General features: G+C 41.8%; 1 protein-coding gene across 1 annotated transcript in view; it reads left to right on the forward strand.

Annotated features, from left to right (window-relative positions):
- Window positions 1–18,818, forward strand: part of CNTN5 (contactin 5) — a 2,004,044-nt gene that overhangs the window by 1,480,749 nt on the left and 504,477 nt on the right. The window contains exon 9 of the mRNA XM_040340187.1: window positions 18,299–18,394. Coding sequence (XP_040196121.1) covers window positions 18,299–18,394 — 96 coding nt within the window. The remainder of the gene's footprint in view (window positions 1–18,298; window positions 18,395–18,818) is intronic.

Here is an 18,818-nt window from a genome sequence, read left to right on the forward strand (position 1 = left end):
TTAGATGCTCTTTAAATGAAGGGGGTTTGATGGTTACTACAGCAACAAGAAATTGTACAAGCAGCACAGTTTTTATACATCAGATGTAGAATGACTGACTGCCATTGAATGTTACTTATTCGTTCTAGTGACACCAATAGCTGGTGCCCCGTACAGTTACATTGGATGAAGGCTGGAGCTGCACAGAAATTGGGTTTGGGAACAATGCTACCGCCAAACAACCCCCCTCCTGCCAGTGCTAATAAGCATACACGTCCACAAAATGTTGGCTATATAGCGTAGCACAAAGCATAACTGTTCAGGTGGCACTTTAGTATATGAGTCAGGGCTGGAAGTGAAATCAGCTTTACAGAACAAAAACACCAATGTCACAGCTTGTGTTTATGGCATAGACATAGTTAATCTTGAAAGTCAAGGCTCTCCTGTTTACCATTATCACAGAAAGTAAAAGAAAATCCCAAATGTTGGGTTGTCATCAGTAATAAAGGGGAAATCTTCCAATAAGGATGCTAGTTCTGGTGACAAGGATGGATTTCCTTTCACGTCCTGTTTTGGATATGAGATAAGAATTGAAGGGAAATCTGTTCAGTTGGACACAATTGGCAAAAAATAAAAACAGAAAGGGATTATAATAACCCTCCCTTACTCTATCTAATTCTAAAAAAGAAAAAAAATGTCTTTAGTTCTAATTTAAAATATTCACTTTAAATGGCACTCATCTGCTTTGCTGATGCAGATAGACTTCCACACTTAATGGAAAGTAAGCACAGCTCATTTCTGATACTAACATCCACAAATTTGTTTATTTATTTGTAATGATGGGTATGGATAGGTTTACAGTAAACATCAACTGACCAGTAAACCAGTCAAGCTATGTTTAAAAAATCAGGTTGTGCTTCCTTGTCATGGACCAGCAAAACTAGCCACTGACTCAAACAGGTACTGGGCCAGATTCATGTAGAAATCCAGCGGCGTAACGTATCTCATTTACGTTACACCGCAGCAAGTTTTCAGCGTAAGTGCTTGATTCACAAAGCACTTGCCTGTAAACTTGCGAAGGCTTAGCGTAAAGCCGTCCGGCGCAAGCCCGCCTAAGTCAAATGGGGCGTGTATCATTTAAATTAGGCGCGTTCCCGTGCCGAACGTACTGCGCATGCTCCGTTTTGAAATTTCCCACCGTGCTTTGCGCGAAATGACGTCGCCCTGACGTAATGTTTTGAATGGTGACGTGCGTTACGTCCTTTCGTATTCCCGGACGACTTATGCAAAAAAAAAAAAATTGAAATTCGACGTGGGAACGACGGCCATACTTTAACATGGGCTGTCTATTTTTACACCACCTAAATAGCAGCCGTAACTTTGCGACGGGAAAAGCCGACTAGCGACGACGTAAGAGAATGCGATGAACGCGCGTACCTTCGTGGATCGCCGTAAACCGCTAATTTGCATACCCGACGCAGAAAACGACGCGAACTCCACCCAGCGGGAACCGAAGTATTGCATCCTAAGATCCGAAGGCGTACAAAGCCGTACGCCTGTCGGATCCGTACGCCTGTCGGATCTTAGCCAAATGCCGTCGTATCTTTGTTTGTGAATTCAAAATAAAGATACGACGCGGCAAATTTGAAAGTACGCCGGAGTATCAACAGATACTCCGGCGTACTTTTTCTGTGAATCTGGCCCACTGTATCTAGTTCCTCTTGCCATTTCTTAGCAGTGGAATGTGCTTAAAAGTCTAAGCTCGAAAAAAGGAAAGACAGTTAGCCGGATTCAGGTAGACTTACGACGGTGTATCAATAGATACGCCGTCCTAAGTCCGAATGCGTGCCGTCGTATATTTAAGCGTATTCTGGAAACCAGATACGCTTAAATTTGGCCAAGATACGACCGACGTAAGTCTCCTACGCCGTCGTATCTTATGTGCATATTTACACTGGCCGCTAGGGGCATGTACGTGGATTTACGCGTCGAATATGTAAATGAGCAAGATACGCCGATTCACGAACGTACGTAGGCCCGTCGCAGTAAGATACGCCGTTTACGTTAGACATACGCCGGCGTAAAGATAAACCACCAAAAAGATGGCGCAGCCCATGCAAGATATGGACGGCGGAACAGCCATCGTATTTTACGTCGTTTGCGTAAGCGTACGTGAATGGGGCTGGGCGTATGTGACGTTCACGTCGAAAGCTATGAGTATTTGCGACGTGATTCTGAGCATGCGCACGCATGTGCCGTACCAACGGCCCTCATTTACATGGGGTCACGGGTACTTTACATGGAGCATGCCCACTACCTTCCTATTTTAAATTAGGCGGGGTTACGCCGGGCCATTTGCTCTACGCCGAAGTAACTTAGGGAGCAAGTGCTTTGTGAATACTGGCCTTGCCTCTCTATTTTACGTCGGTGTAGCTCAAATGAGCTGCGCTACGCCAGCTTAAACATACGCCGATGTATGTGAATCTGGCTAAGTGTCCGCAAATACAGTTGAATGGATCTCTTTACTGTTGAATGGATCAATCTTTACTGTATCGTTGTAGTCACAGCTTAGTTTTTATTTCAGCTGCTTCAAACTCAACAGCAAACCACGAAAGGAGTAAGTTTAAGCTTATAGCTGCATGGGACTTGCATGGAGTTCATCTTGCAAACTGCACAGATATCACATCCAGTCCCCTGTACTGGACAATTTTTTCACCCACAATTTTGCATTGACATACCATATATGAAAACCACAACAAAGATCCCTGAATAGCCCATGCCTCATCCTTACCACTTTTGACATAATCATTTCAAATAAGCAAAACATGCTACTTTAAGCAGATACACTCCTCAGCACCCCATCACATTTAAGATGTTCAGTCATGGTTCGTTGTATGCCAATAAAAGTCTCATGCAAAAAGTTGCACACTCTCTACCATGATGTTGTAATATAAATGTGGCACCCTCCTAGATAGTTTTCTAAGATGATAAGTAAATTCAGTTATAATAATGTAATGATTGGAGCAGCTATTAATTTTATGGGCCTTTCTAGATCTCACAGGCTGCAGGTTTCATAGCTTCCCCCGGCACTCTAGAGGCATCCACAACATAGAGGGCATGGAGAGATAAATTTGTAGCGTGAATATTGTTCTGCAGCCAATCCCTGGGGAGGCGTGCCCAGTGGGTGACAGGGGAGAACAAAAATAGTCTGAGTCTGGAGCAGCCTTGTTCTTGTCCTGCTTGAGAAGTTCCCAGCCTTAGGGGCTGCTGCCCCTTTGAGGCAGTTCTGTTGAAGTTTGCTGATGTTCATTGAGGTCCCCGCTATATCAGAGCTGGGGGGGGGGGGGCATTTCTAATTAGTGCTTGAGCTAAGGTTCTGGTTTGGAGACCCCCCTGAAGAGTGATTGGTGGGAGCTAGGAGGTGTACAGCTGTCCCTGAGAAATCATGAGCACTGATCCAAGCCCAAGAATCCAGTGGCTGTGTGCTGTTTTACTTTGGGGTTCAGTGGTAACTTTTTCTCTACTACTGCTGCTACATTGTCCAGGTTCTGGCTTTTCCCTGGGTCCTGGTTTGGAGACTGTTTAAAGAAGTAGCAACTAGTGAAGTGTGGCCTCCTGTTTCGAATCAGCATTTCTGGAGCATCCCATACCACCCTAAACCAGTTTCCAGTTAAAGTTCGGAAAGCAATAATTCTAACAAAGACATCCCCTAGACTGTTTAATGGAGCTGCATTGACTAGACTGTTGCTTGTGCAGTAGGTAGCCTCTGCACTGTTCAGGAAGGAACTAGTTAAATATAGTGGATCCTTCAGGGGTAGCACTAAATAAATCTAAGAGCCAAAGAAAAATTCTGATGTACTTTACACACAGTTGCTTAGTTATGTATTGTGATCACTTCTTTGGTTCTTGGGCTATACATTAAAAAAGCACTGAGTGGCAGTAAAGAGTGTACAAGTTCTGACTTAATGTCCTCCCCGCAAGAGCTAACCCCCTCTGGGAAGCTGTCTCCAGAGTATACAGTAGATTTATTGTATCACTTAGTGGATGTGGAAGTGTAAACCCTCACATATACCCAGTGAAGTGAACAGCCTTAGATGATACACAGGGATGAAACAAATCTCCCTACATAAGTTTTACATGTATATCTGCTGTCTTCAGCATTATATACTGTTTAGAAAGTTACGATCCTGTTAGGAGATTTTCTTTTCCTGTTTAACACTGCAGTGAAGTCTGGGCATACAGCATTGACAGCTGATTGGAGGAAAGGCACATGCCCCCTCTCCTCAAAGGTGGAGACTTTCAGCTTTGATTGTTGAATCGTTCAGGGCTTTATAGCATCCTCCCCAACACAAAACTCTGGCTGCTTTTATCACATTTGACAAAGAACCTGTCAGGCGTTATGCTGATAACAGAAGAACGGAGCAGGAGACAGCTATCTACGGGACATAGTGCTTTGAAGAGTGAAAAAATAAACACTGCAGCTATATGTGCCCAGATCAAATTCCATAAATTGGGTTTACATCCACCTTAAAAGAGAATATTTTGCAATATGTAGTAACTTAATTTCCAAGTGCAAAAATTGTGCTGATGAACAGTGTTGTAAATCTGGCCGGATTTACATAAATCAATTTAGAGGTTTGATCCTATTTTCGTGTGTCTTGTTTTTTCATCTCTCTCTCTCTCCCTTCCATCCTCTCTCTCTCTCTCCCTCCCTTCCACCCTCTCTCTCCCTCCGTCTCTCTCTCTCTCTCTCTCTCTCTCTCTCTCGTTTCACGGTTCCCATATTTGGACCTCCTAGCCCATGTCTGGTTTGTTTGATTGTCAGTGTTATTCTTTTTCTATTCTGGCCAAACTTGCATTGGTTTCAGGATCTGATCTTATCATCTATTCTAAACTATCCTGCTGCCCCTGATCATAGCTGGTACTGGTTCCAACCATGTTTTTCTGTTATCTATCCTGACCTCCAGCTTATATTTCTGCATAATGATTGATATTCTATCTAATTCTTCCAGGTAACCCCATAACTGCACTTAAAAGCAGAACTAAACCCATCAATTTAACAGTTTTAAATAAGTTACATTCCGGCATGCCGGGAATGCTAACTGTCATATTTGCTTGTGTTCTCAACCAAACTGTCAAGCCATTAAATGGCTGGTGTCATAACTAATCACATGTGTAGCACCATGGCAGCTACAGATTAAAATAAGCTAAGATGGAAGCTACCTTGGCTGAATAGAATCAAAGGGTTTAGTTCCACGTTAAGGTCCCATTTATAGAGCAGCAGCATGGCCTTATTGGCCATGGTGTTGGTTAACTAAAATGTTTAACACACTTATGAAGCGTATAAAACACAGCAGAGGAGATAAATGCCCATTCACCTAAAAGAAGAGGTGAAAAAAGTGCTAGAAGGAGAGCCCCCAACAAAATGACCTATCAGGTTTATGTGCCCAAGATATTGTCCTATCATGGAGTGTTCTCTATAGTGCTATCATGCAGGCTCTAAGCCACATCATGCATTTTGTAAAATAAAGCTGCGCGACAGAGCAAATACCACAGTGTCATGCAGAGAATGGTATCCTCTCTCCATTTGTAATAAAAGCTATAGTACCATAGTTTAGCCATGTTTTCACAAGGCTAAGACTACTAATTAGATCCAAACAGTCTGATAAACAGAGGGAATTGGGCTGTGTATGGGGAGCAGCTACTTCCTTAAAGTACTCAGAGTTTTTCCATGCTTGTAGAAAATTTTGTACGAATGGAACTGATCCTTCTCTATGGAAAGAATAGAGGGAAGGTGTTAACTTCACCTGCATTATTTCTGTTTATTGGTACATCACATCATGTCCCGACGGGGCTGAGATCAGACAGATGTTCTTGCTGAGACATCTGCCCTTCCATGGGTACCCTAAGAGATTCTAAACAAATGTGTTGTTTAATGGACTGTGTAACCTAAAAAAATAAATAAAAGCAGTGTATGTTTGCAGAATTCTAATGTTAATTTAATGGTGTATATTTAATCACTAATATATTTTACAACAAAGATGAATTTTATGTTCTGCAAATTTAAAGAGCTAACAGTTGCAGCTGCAACATAACTAGCCAAAGCGATAAAAAATGCATAATTTCAGTACTTAGAAAATATACAATTTTAAAAAGACATAACTTTCAGCACTTGGAAAAAAATACAAATGTTCACATTCTGAGATGCAGCAAACTAAAATTTTAGTTGCACTAAAAAAATCGAGCTTGGTGCATGTCACAATTTTGAATGTTTTCCAAGCGTGTATAATTACTACTTATACTCGTTGTGGATTTGAATAAAAACAATATTTCAAAATGTGCTCAGGATCATGGGGTAATGATGTGTGCTGAAAAATGTCTTCTGCTTCTTGGTTTGTTCAGTTATCCTGCTTTTCTAGGAACATTTGTGACAAGGAGAAAGTTTCAGAGTGATTTTATTCTAAGAACAAGGATATCTGTAGTTAAACATTTTGCAGTGTTTAGTGCGGATGATGATGATGGAGCTACAGTAACGCTAATTCACTGCATATCATAAACCATTGCCTTTTTAAATAGAATACTTTTATCACTTTTTTTGCAGATCAGTGCTGATAATCTCCTGCAGCCTGATCCTCTCTACATTCATTCTGGATCCAGATACATGGTATTTCTCAGTGTAGAATGTCTTATGGCAACAACAGTGTGTAGCACAAGGTCAAGGCATAGTCCCCCTCATAACTGTGTTTCTCGCCACCACCTTTGTGGCCATTGGGGTCCTCCTGTTTGTGGGTGACTTGAGGCCACATAGCACAACCACTTCTCTCACTTAACTCACTATTTCACTTGTAGATTTCATCGATAGTAGCTTGATACTCAAGTACTGGTTCCACAGGATAGTGCTACCCTTCCTCACTTACAGAGGCTTAGTGGTGCAGATGGTGTCCAAGGTACAGTCCCTTAGTCATCCTATAAACAAGGACAGGAGTAGAACTCTCAACACTGGTCCAAATCATTTGGTGGAGGTGGGATTATGATGTGGGGTTGTATTTCAGGGTTTGGGCTTGACCATTAAGTTCCAGTTAAGGGAACTCCTAAGGCATCAGCATATGAGGACATTTTGGACAATTTCATGATCCCTACTTTGTGGGAACAGTTTGGGGATGTCCCCTTCCTGCACCAGTGCACAAAGAAAGGTCCATAAAGGCATGAATGAGCGAGTTTGGAGTGGAGGAACTTGACTGGTCTGCACAGAGTTCTGACTTCAACCCGCAGACTAAATACATGGATTACTGGAACCATGTCCTGTGGTCTGATGAGACCAATATAAATGTATTTGGTTCAGATAATGTAAAGCTTGTGTGGCGGCAACCAGGTGAGGAGTTCAAAGACAAGTGTGTTTTGCCTACAGTCAAGCATGGTGGTGGGAGTGTCAAGGTCTGGGGCTGCATGAGTGCTGCCGGAACTGCGGAGCTACAGTTCATTGAGGGAAGCGTGAATGCCAATATTTACTGTGACATACTGAAGCAGAGCATGATCCCTCCCTTTGGAGGCTGAGCCACAGGGCAATGTTCCAACATGATAACAACCTCAAACACACCTCAAAGATGACCACTGCCTTGCTAAAGAAGCTGAGAGTAAAGGTGATGGACTAGCCAAGCATATCTCCAGACCTAAACCATATTGAGCATCTGTGGGGCATCCTCAAATGGAAGGTGGAAGAGAGCAAGGTCTCTAACATCCACCAGCTCTGTGATGTCATCATGGAGGAGTGGAAGAGGACTCCAGTGGCAACCTCTGAAGCTCTGGTGAGCTCCATGCCCAAGAGGGTTAAGGCAGTGCTGGAAAATAATGGTGGCCACACAAAATATTGACACTAATTTTACTTAGGAGTGAACTCACTTTTTGTTGCCAGCAGTTTAGACATTAATGGCTGTGTGTTGAGTTGGTTTGAGGGGACAGCAAATTTACACTGTTATACAAGCTGTACACTCACTACTTTACATTGTATAAAAGTGTCATTTCTTCAGTGTTGTCACATGAAAGGATATAAGAAAGTATTTACAAACATGTGGGGGTGTACTCACTTTTGTGAGATACTGTGTATATATATATATATATATATATATATATACAGGCATACCCCACTTTTAAGTACACAATGGGACCAGAGCATGTATGTAAAACGAAAATGTACTTAAAGTGAAACAATACCTTTTTTCACTTATAGGGTATAGTGGGGGGTCAGGGGGTGTAGTGGGGGTGTTAGGAGCTGTAGTTAAGGTCTCAGGGGCTGTAGTGGGGGTGTCAGGGGCACACTGGAACAGGGCGGGCTATGCTCTCTGAGCTTCAGCTCCTTCTACTGCGGCTGCAAAATGTCTGTACAGTGCTTGTAAGGCACTTTACATACACTCACGGGTATGTCCTTACTCGCGAGTGTATGTAAAGTGAGTGTACTTAAAGCGGGGTATGCCTGTATATATATATATATATATATATATATATATAAAGTCACCCAGTCACCCTCACCAGGGGCAGACTACTATCACTTTTCATTTCGCTGTCCACTATTTGTTCTGTAAAGCCCCATACACACGATCGGAATTTCCAAATGAAAAAGTCGGTGAGACTTTTTTCATCGGAAATTCCGACCGTGTGTATACCCCATCTGACTTTTTTCTGATGAATTCCGTCTGAGTTTTGATAGAGAACATGTTATCTTTTACTCCGATGGAATTCTGTCGGAATTCCGATGTGAGTTTGGCCGGGCAAAAGCCTGATCGTGTGTACGGGGCATAACAGAGAATATAAACTATTTGCATCTTCAGTTACAGAATAAGCCTCAATCCAAGAACTACATAGCAATTGCAAAGCTGTTTTCTTTTGGCGAATTCGATTACCAGATAGCAATGATTTAATTAATATGCAATTTGTTTAGTTATAAACATGATGTGTGGCTAACAATGTAGAGGACTAACTTATAATATTATGTAGGATTAGGCTGTGTTACACTAGTGAGTGGGAGTTAAAGAAGATTAGCCTGTAAAGTTCTAATATGGTGGAGTCATCATGTGCCTTGGGAAAATTCTGATATCAGGTCGTTAAGTTCATACTTCCTGAGGAGATTAATCACGCAATGGATTAAAAATTGCAGCAATGAGTCATGAATTCAGTCTTCTGATTAACAGCATTGTTCTTGCTGCTATAACTCAATATATTTGAATTCCTACCTTACTTTATTAACACATGGATAGGTGAGAAAAGAAGAGGCTTGTTTAGATGAATTGCAGATGCTTTTAACTTTGATAAATTTGTTTAAAGCCGTGAAAACATCTTCCAATCAAAGGAACTCTATATGGCAGAAGGGCCTCAGTGTTTGATCAAACTGATTGTGGGTAAAGGTTATAAAAGTATATGAAACTTACAAAAGAAGAATGTTGGAAGAGACTTGCTTGATTTTCTCATTCTGTTCACTTCAAAGCTGATCTTCAGGTAAACAGTCCTAAGATTTACACAGCTTTTCCCTACAGAACAGCCTGTCGAACAGGGGAGACAACCTGAACTTTCTCTGCTGCTGTTTCCATTTCACTTATAGGTAGGGGTGTATTTATGGTAAATAGCAAGCACTGAAATTGTGCCCCTATACAAGCAATTGACACCCTATTTCTGACATACCCAGACACACATACACTCACTCGAGTTGCTGGGGTTGTAACGTTGGTGCAGAATAAGGCATGCAAAATATAACACAACAAGGTGTATAGAATGTAGCAGAGATGAATAGGGAATGTACAGAACTGTGTATGGAGTTTGATGGTGCAGAATACAGTATACACAAGCATGAAATACGGAATTAGGCAGTGTGGAACAGGGAACACAAATGTTTGGTATACAGAATAAAGCGGTGTGGAATAAGGAATGTACATCATGGCATATTGAATGAGGGGGTATGGAATAGGGAACGTACAGCTTGGTATACAGAATGAGGTGGTGTGGAATAGGGAACATACAGCTTGGCCTACAGAATGAGGCAGTGTGGAACAGGAAACGCACATGCGTGGTATACAGAATGATGTGGTGTGGAATAGGGAACATACAGCTTGGCCTACAGAATGAGGCAGTGTGGAACAGGAAACGCGCATACTTGGTATACAGAATGATGTGGTGTGGAATAGGTAATGAATATGCTTGGTATGCAGAATTATGTTTCGTGTAATAGGTAATGAACATGCTTGGTATACAGAATGATGTGGTGTGGAATAGGGAACATACAGCTTGGCCTACAGCAGGGGTCTCCAAACTTTTTAAACAAAGGGCCAGTTTACTGTCCTTCAAAATTTAAGAGGGCCGGACTGTGGCAGGTGGGAGTAGAAAATGTCCTGGCGTCAGTGGGAGTACACAACTCCCCATGATTGGTATTAGGGGGAGTAATAGCGCTCCATCATTGGTATCTGTTTTAGTAATAGCGCTCCATCATTGGTATCAGTAGTAGTAATAGTGCTCCATCATTGGTATCAGTAGTAGTAATAGTGCCCCATCAATGGAGTCAATAGTGGTATCCCATGGTATCAATGGGATTAATAGTACCCCATCCGTGGTATCAAAGGGAGGAATAGGGCCCTATGATTGGTGCCAGTGCTAGTAATAGAGCCCCATCATTGGTTGCTGACAGTGGGGGGAATAATGCCCCAAGGGCCAGGTAAAAGCAAGCAAAGGGCCACATCTGGCCCCCAGGCCGCAGTTTGGAGACCACTGGCTTACAGAATGAGGCAGTGTGTAACAGGAAACGAACATGCTTGGTATACAGAATGATGTGGTGTGGAATAGGTAATGAATATGCTTGGTATGCAGAATTATGTTTTGTGGAATAGGTAATAAACATGCTTGGTATACAGAATGATGTGGTGTGGAATAGGGAACGCAACGCATATGCTTAGTATACAGAATGAAGTTGAAGTGGTGTGGATTAGGAAACGCACATGATTTGTATACAGAATCATGTGGTGTGGAATAGGGAATGCACATGTTTGGTATACAGAATCATGTGGTGTGGAATAGGGAATGCACATGCTTGGTATACAGAATGAGGTGGTGTGGAATAGGAAACACACATGTTTAGTATACAGAATGAGGTGGTGTGGAATAGGAAACACACATGTTTAGTATACAGAATGAGGTGGTGTGGCAAAAAGGGAACATACAGGATGACATTTGGAATGAGGGGCTACAGAATAGGGAATATACAGCATGGCATATGGAATAAGGCAGTATGGAGTCAGGAATGCACTGCATGGCATATAGAGTGTACTAGCAGAGGTATTTTTGCACCTTAATTTAAAGTGGAACTTTACCCATAACAACTTAATGAAAAATACTGTTTTTTAGCAAGGAACATACATTCCACAATAATAACTATTCTACCATAATTAGTGTGTGCTGTAAATTGCCTCTAGTAATCTTCCTGTTTCTTCTTGTTGGAGGCTGCCATTTTGCTGAAGCCCAGAGTCCCTGAACTGCAGTGAATAATAAAAGGAAACTAAACCCAATCGATTTAGCAGTTTCAAAAAAGTTAAATTCCTGGAATGCTGGGATTGCAAACGGTCACATTTGCTTGTGTCCTCAACCAAACTGTCAAACCATCAAATGGCTGGTGGCATAACTGATCACATGTGCAACATCATGACAGTTACAGATCAAGCAGCTTCATTGTCTTTAAAGGATAGGAGGGTTTCATTCTGCTTTAAGGAACCAGATCGGCCTCTACAAACTGAGCAGTGATTCTCCCCCCAGCCAATCAGGAAGTGGGTCATGAGACCCATTTTCCTTATTGGCCAAGGGCGAGGAGGAGGAGGGAGAAGCAGAAGAAGGATGACGGACCCACCAGCCGCTACTCCAGAAAATTGGCTTGTCGACGAGGAATTGGCTTGTCGACGAGGAAAACGATGTGTTTCGCCCGTCGAGTTTCTCGGTCGTGTGTACGAGGCTTAAGGTGTGTAATGGTAAATTCAGGCCTGAGCATACAACCTGAAAGTTTATAAAACAATTTCCATTCTAAGGGGAGTGTTCCTTTAAATACATCAATATCCTTCTTCACTGCCTGTTTTATTAATGCTTTTCACCTCTCCCTCAACCTAAAACAGAAGGTTCCTCTGAATCATTTTTTTACCTCAAAAACTGCTTTTAAAGCAATTTGAGGAGGAATATGCTGTAAATAAACCCGTGGGAGTAAGATTTATATTTATAGTCCTGTAACTACTATATTTTCCTTGTCATTTATGTGTGAAAAGACAGACCTGAAATTACAATGCAGCTTTGATGTTTAAAGTGCTGATGGTATTCTCACAGGAAAACACATTCTTTGTATTCCGGGCTAAAAATATTTGTGTATAAAATGTGCATTTTATGTATACATATACAGAATCACTGGCAGACACATTACGCTTTTCCCATTTTGATGAGTGCTGGATCTTCTTTCTCCTTTTTAACTGTACATTTTACTTGAGGGGTATATTTCTAAAGGATTGAAAGTGACATGGGGTTGATTCACCTGCAGTGAATGTTAGGTACATGTTACATCCCCACTGCTTTGTAAATATAAGCTTTTGTGTTATATGGTGAGTGTCCATTTACATTGTGTATAAGATTGTACAGACATACCCCACTTTATGTATGAACACATTGGCATCTATGGGAAATCTTGGTCAGCTTGATATGGCACTGCACCCGGTTTTTAACATTGGCATTTATAGGAAATCTTGGTCAGCTTGACATGGCACTGCTATGAAACCATAAGTAATAGGGACACCAAACTTGGGGAGCTCTGAGAGTGGACCCAGGACTACAACATATCCAATTTTGGGGTCGACCATCTTGTCTTGGTAATCTACCATGTCATAGTCCTGGTTCCTCTAAGGCCTTGTACACAGGAGAGGATATCCGCTGGAAACGGTCCGCCGGACCGTTTCCAGCGGATAAATCCTCTGGCGGATTTGGATCTGATGGCTGTACACACCATCAGATCGAAATCATCCGCAGTGACGTGGCCGCGCCGTCGCCGCGACGATGACGCGGTGACGTGTGCGACCCTGAAGGTAAATACTTCCACGCATGCGTCGAATCATTACGACGCATGCGAGGGATGGGAGCGGACGGACTGATCCGGTGAGTCTGTACAGACGACCGGATCAGTCCGCTGGACTGGATTCAAGCGGATAGATTTCTTAGCATGCTAAGAAATTTTTATCCGCTGGGAATCCGTCGGCTGGATTTTTATCCACTGGGAAATGTCCTCTCGGACGTACACACGACCGGATCTATCTGCTGGAACTTATCCGCGGATCAATCCCAGCGGATAGATCCGGTCGTGTGTACAGGGCCTTAAGCTCCATACACACAATCGGACATTTGTCCAACCAAAATCACATCGGAATTCCATCAGAGTAAAAGAGAACATGTTCTCTATCTAAACTCTGATGGAATTCATCGGAATTTCCGATGGAATTACTCCGATGGGGCATAGACACGGTTGGAATTTCCGATGGAAAAAGTCAGTCGGACTTTTTCCATCAGAAATTCCGTCGTGTGTACGGGGTTTTAATGTGCTTCCCAAGTTTGGTGTCTCTGTCACTTATGGTTTGGGAGCAGTGCCATGTCAAGCTGACTGAGATTTCCCATAGACGCCAATGTTAAATGTTAAAAACCAGGAGCAATGCCTTGTCAAGCTGACCAAGATTTCCCATAGAGCTAGTGTATTTACATGCATTGAGAAGTGCTTCACTTCAAGTACATTTTTGTTTTACATATGAGCTCTGGTCCCATTGTGTACTTAAAAGTGGGGTACGCCTGTATGTTGCATTAAATGGGTTGTAAAGGTTTGTTATTTATTTTCTAAATAGGTTCCTTTAAGCTAGTGCATTGTTGGTTCACTAACGTTTTCCTTCCATTTCCCTTCTAGATGTTTTTTTTTCTTTGTAAAGAAGGAAAAGGTAAGTGAACCAACAATGCACTAGCTTAAAGGAACTATTTATAAAATAAAAAACAAACTTTTACAACCCCTTTAAAGGAGCCTCTTCGCTTTAAACAGGCTGTCAATTAAGATGCAATTTAAAGGCTAATTCCACCTTTTGCAAAAAATAATAACTGCGCCTATATTGATTTATAAAAAAGTGCATGTAAAGGCCAACTTCAGTAATTAATTAAATGATCCCGTGCAAGGATTAATAACAATTTTTTTACAAGGGAGAGGAAAAAAATATTTATTAAATTCCTTCCTCAGCTCTGTGTATACAATGGAACATGAGGGAGCTCAAGTCCTTAATGGGGATAATATTGACACAGCCCCAAATGATCCATAGTGGCTCAAAATTGACATGATCCAGAAACATTTAGACAAAAGGCGAAAAAAGGACCTGGACCACGTGGCTTATAAAATGTAAAATGAAACATGTTAAGAAAGATGGACTTCATTTTTTTTAAATGAATATCAATGCACCGTGGTACATACACTGCTGTATAGTAAACTGCCATGTGTAAGCACAACGCACGAGTGTGAATGTGCCCTTGCTACCATCTATGTAAAAATGTCAGCCTTACAATAGAAATGGTGCCAATGGTTGGTCTATTATATATATATATATATATATATATATATATATATATATATATATATATATATATATATATTGCATTTTGTTCTGTGAGAAAAAAGTATTGACTTACATAATGCTTTTAATCTTTTATGCTGTCTTTTGATTAATCCAATCTTGCCAGACATCAATAAAGTCTTTTCATACAAGATATCAAACATCTGCGTGAATGATCAGAAAATGACAAAAAAAACTGCATATTTTGTTCCTATAGGTTCTCACCCCTAACATTATCTAAGGCTTTGTTTTTCTCCGCACCTTAATTCATTTCCTTATCATCAAATAATAGCCTTGGAGTTCCATGATTCTGATAAGAATTCCTAAACCATCCGCTGCAGATTATGCTGTTTAATCTCATTACACAAGTGTTATCTTTTTTTGTTCAAAAATGATAACTTTAAATTACACAGATTACTGATAGGAAAATATAGCTGAAACCACTGTGTAAAAAATACATGAATGCATACGGTATGAGTTGGTAGGTTTTCCTAGTACTTGTGGGGGTTTCCTTTTCCTTCCAGGACCTGATGGCCATCAGGCCTTTTTGCCACCATCAGGACTGGTTTACTGTAAATCAATTTTGGTCTATTTTCCTTTGCAGCATTGAAGCTTCCTTAGCCCAAAGACCTATACTTACCTGTTCCTGATCCAGCATGGATCGCTGATGAGGTGGGAGAGTCTTTTTTTCTTCCAAAATCTTTTTAGCCAGACCTGCACTTATGCTATGAACTTCCATTTAATCCCATGGAGAGTGGTGTAAAACTTTCCATAGGGTTCATCAGAAAGTGCATGGTGCATGTACAGTATGGGCGCAGAAGTCTTTGACAAGAAACTCTGTGGCCTCATCATTGATATCTCACTGGATTGAAGACTGATGAGTTTAAGAGCCTGTGCCAATGGGCTTTTGTTTATGTTAGAACTACTCCTCTCCCCATACAAGTCAACGCAAAGACATAATCATCTTGAACATGGGTGGCCCATCCATTAAGGGCACACGGGCGCGGCCCCCCCTATCCATCGGTGCCCCACCATCAATGCATCTGGCCCCTTGCAGGACGCCGGATTCCATAAATTATAATGGCTCGGGGCGCTGAAAATGTGAACGAAGCCCACAACAGTGAATAATAATACGCTATAGTAAAACTGATCCTCCTCACGGTCAATCAGGAAGCGGGTTTTGAAACCCACCACCAGATTGGCGGAAAGGATAGGCAATCCTATTATGCCGCGTACACACGATCAGTCCATCTGATGAGAACGGACCGACGGACCGTTGTCATAGGTTAACCGATGAAGCTGACTGATGGTCCATCGCGCCTACACACCATCGGTTAAAAAACCGATCGTGTCAGAACGCGGTGACGTAAAACACAACGACGTGCTGAAAAAAACGAAGTTCAATGCTTCCAAGCATGCGTCGACTTGATTCTGAGCATGCGTGGGTTTTTAACCGATGGTTGTGCATACTAACGATCGGTTTTGACCTATCGGTTAGCAATCCATCGGTTAAATTTTAAAGCAAGTTGCCATTTTTTTAACCAAAGGTTAAATAACCTATGGGGCCTACACACGATCGGCTTGGATCCTCTGGTTAACTGATCGTGTGTATGAGGCCTTAGATGCCGAGAAGGAGGGGAGGAGCCGCGTATTGGAAGCTGCCGTGATGGAAGAGAGGACATGGAGCCACTGCCCGCTACCTGCTTAGATGGGGTAAGGGCAGACAGCGGGGGGAGGCGGAAGGTGCTGCTGGCCACTCGGGGGGGTGTTTTTTGCCAACCCCCCCAAAAAAAACACCAGCCGCCACTGATCTTGAAGCCAGTTGATGCAGCTTAGAAGGAGGTCACATGCAGGTCAGAAGGAGGTTAACTGTAAATCAAATTACCTGTTAAGAAGCTGTGAATGATCTCAGAAATGTCTCAAGCTGACCTCAGATGCAAGAAAAAGGCACCTGAAAGTATACTGTCTTTTCCCATTAACATGACTCCAAAGCCCATCGAAAAAGGCTCTAAGACTAGCAGGCAGAGTGGAGTCAGGGGAAGCTAAAAGTGTAACTACAGCAAAGGTAACTGCAATGTTTTTCTTCCTGAAAACTGGAACAAATTATTTTTGCAATAATTTAGCCTTATTTGGGATCACAGTGATCATTAAAGCGTATTATTTCCCAAAACAAAAATGTAATATATTGCAGCTTACCAATCAGATGTGATGGCTACATTCATTTAATTTTTTCAAGCTTGTTTTCCTTTTTTCTAACCTGGTCATTCTGCCAGTAACACATTACCCATATTTTCCGGCGTATAAGACGACCTTTTGGATACAAAAAAATGCATCCAAAGTCGAGGGTCGTCTTATACGCCAATGACAGTCTCCGTCAGGCTGCGGGCATCCATGATTTAAAAGCCGCGCCTCCTCCTCAGACTGTTCCATGATAGGCGGAACACAAATTTTCCCAGCAGGGCCTCTGTTCAGTTTTCCGCCTATCATGGATGCCTTCTCATCCTCGGACGAGAGGACATTCGTGATAGGCGAAACACTTAACAGAGGCCCTGCTGAGGAGAAGGCGCGGCTTTTGAATCATGGATGCCCGCAGCCTGGAAGCCAGAATCTGAAAAAAAATAAGGTAGGGAGATCGTCTTGGCCGGCACAGTGGGGGCAAGTGATGGCACAGTGGGGGCAAGTGATGGCACAGTGGAGGCAAGTGATGGCACAGTGGAGGCATGTAATGTAATGGCACAGTGAGGCCTGTTTCTGTCAGCGGTTGTTCCTGTCATTGGTTGTTCCGGCTAGCCCTCAGCTTCCAGAAAGACTAGTAGATAGGGGGTAGTCTTATATGGCGAATATATCCCAAAACCAACATTTTTCCTGGAAAAATAGGAAGTCGTCTTATACGCCCAGTCGTCTTATACGCCGGCAAATTACGGTACCGGTCTTCGGCTAGGTTCAGATTTATGCGGGTGCGGGACTGCATGTAAATGACATGCTTTCCCAAAACCGCAGCAAAAACGCACTGCTGTTAGTTGACACGTGGGTGTGCCATTAATTCTTAATGGCACCCTCATGCATTGGAAATGCTTCTCATTGCACTGCAGTGCATTTTCCCATTCTGGGAAAAGCATAGCACTTTGCGATTTCTCTGCAGTTACAGTTTTAAAAAAGGTTCAGAGACCATTAAAATGAATGAGCTGCTGTACCCACATACACAAGGAACCTGACATAGTGTAAACTTAGCCCTAGGAAGACAACACTCAATCACCCTTTTTTTTAGGGTTTTAGGGCATCAATAATAAAACATGACCACCTAAAATTCACTCTTCTCCTACAACATAGAGAGGCATTTTCTGGAGTCCTCAGAGCTAAGGAAGAACAATGTAACTAATAACAGTCATCACAGGCAACGAGAACAGGTCAACACACAGATTTTGCGCAAGATCAGTCTGTATTCTTTTTAACTTATCATACATATAACAAAGCACATTTAATTATTTATTTAACAGAAAAAAAAAACAACTAAGAGAAGTTCATTGCTATGGTTTGGATATGCTTTAAGAGATAGGCAGATCTTCCAAAGTAAATGAGCAATCTATGGTTGTATGGTCTACTTGCAGATTAACATAAGTATGTTGTTTCTTTTGTTCTATATAAAGCATGAATTATATGATATACTGTTCTGCTTACAGATCTTGGGAATTTCAGTGGCCGTGTAAGAAGCGCAGTCTCAGTAAGGGAAGGACAAGGAGTGGTTCTCATGTGCTCACCGCCACATCATTCACCAGGTAAAATCAACATTGCATTAAATTTTTTGAGAGTTTTATAATTATTCTGATGTCCCTAATGTCAACAGAGTATTGTATATTTGTATGCCAAGACTATTTATTTGCATTATGCTTCATGAGCAGCCCTAAAATAAAATATGCAAATGTGTTATTTGGAGAACAAGTTGTTGTGGTTCCAGAAAGACTACAGTACTATAATCACATTTCTGGATTAAAGAAAAAAAATGTACGTACGTGTGTGTGTGTATATATATATATATATATATATATATACACACACACACACGTACGTACGTACGTACGTACGTACGTACGTACGTACGTACGTGTATATATATATATATATATACACACACACACACACAGTATCTCACAAAAGTGAATACTCCCCTCACATTTTTGTATATATTTTATTATATCTTTT

Source organism: Rana temporaria, chromosome 2 (assembly GCF_905171775.1).
Source record: "Rana temporaria chromosome 2, aRanTem1.1, whole genome shotgun sequence".
NCBI classification, from domain to species: domain Eukaryota; kingdom Metazoa; phylum Chordata; class Amphibia; order Anura; family Ranidae; genus Rana; species Rana temporaria.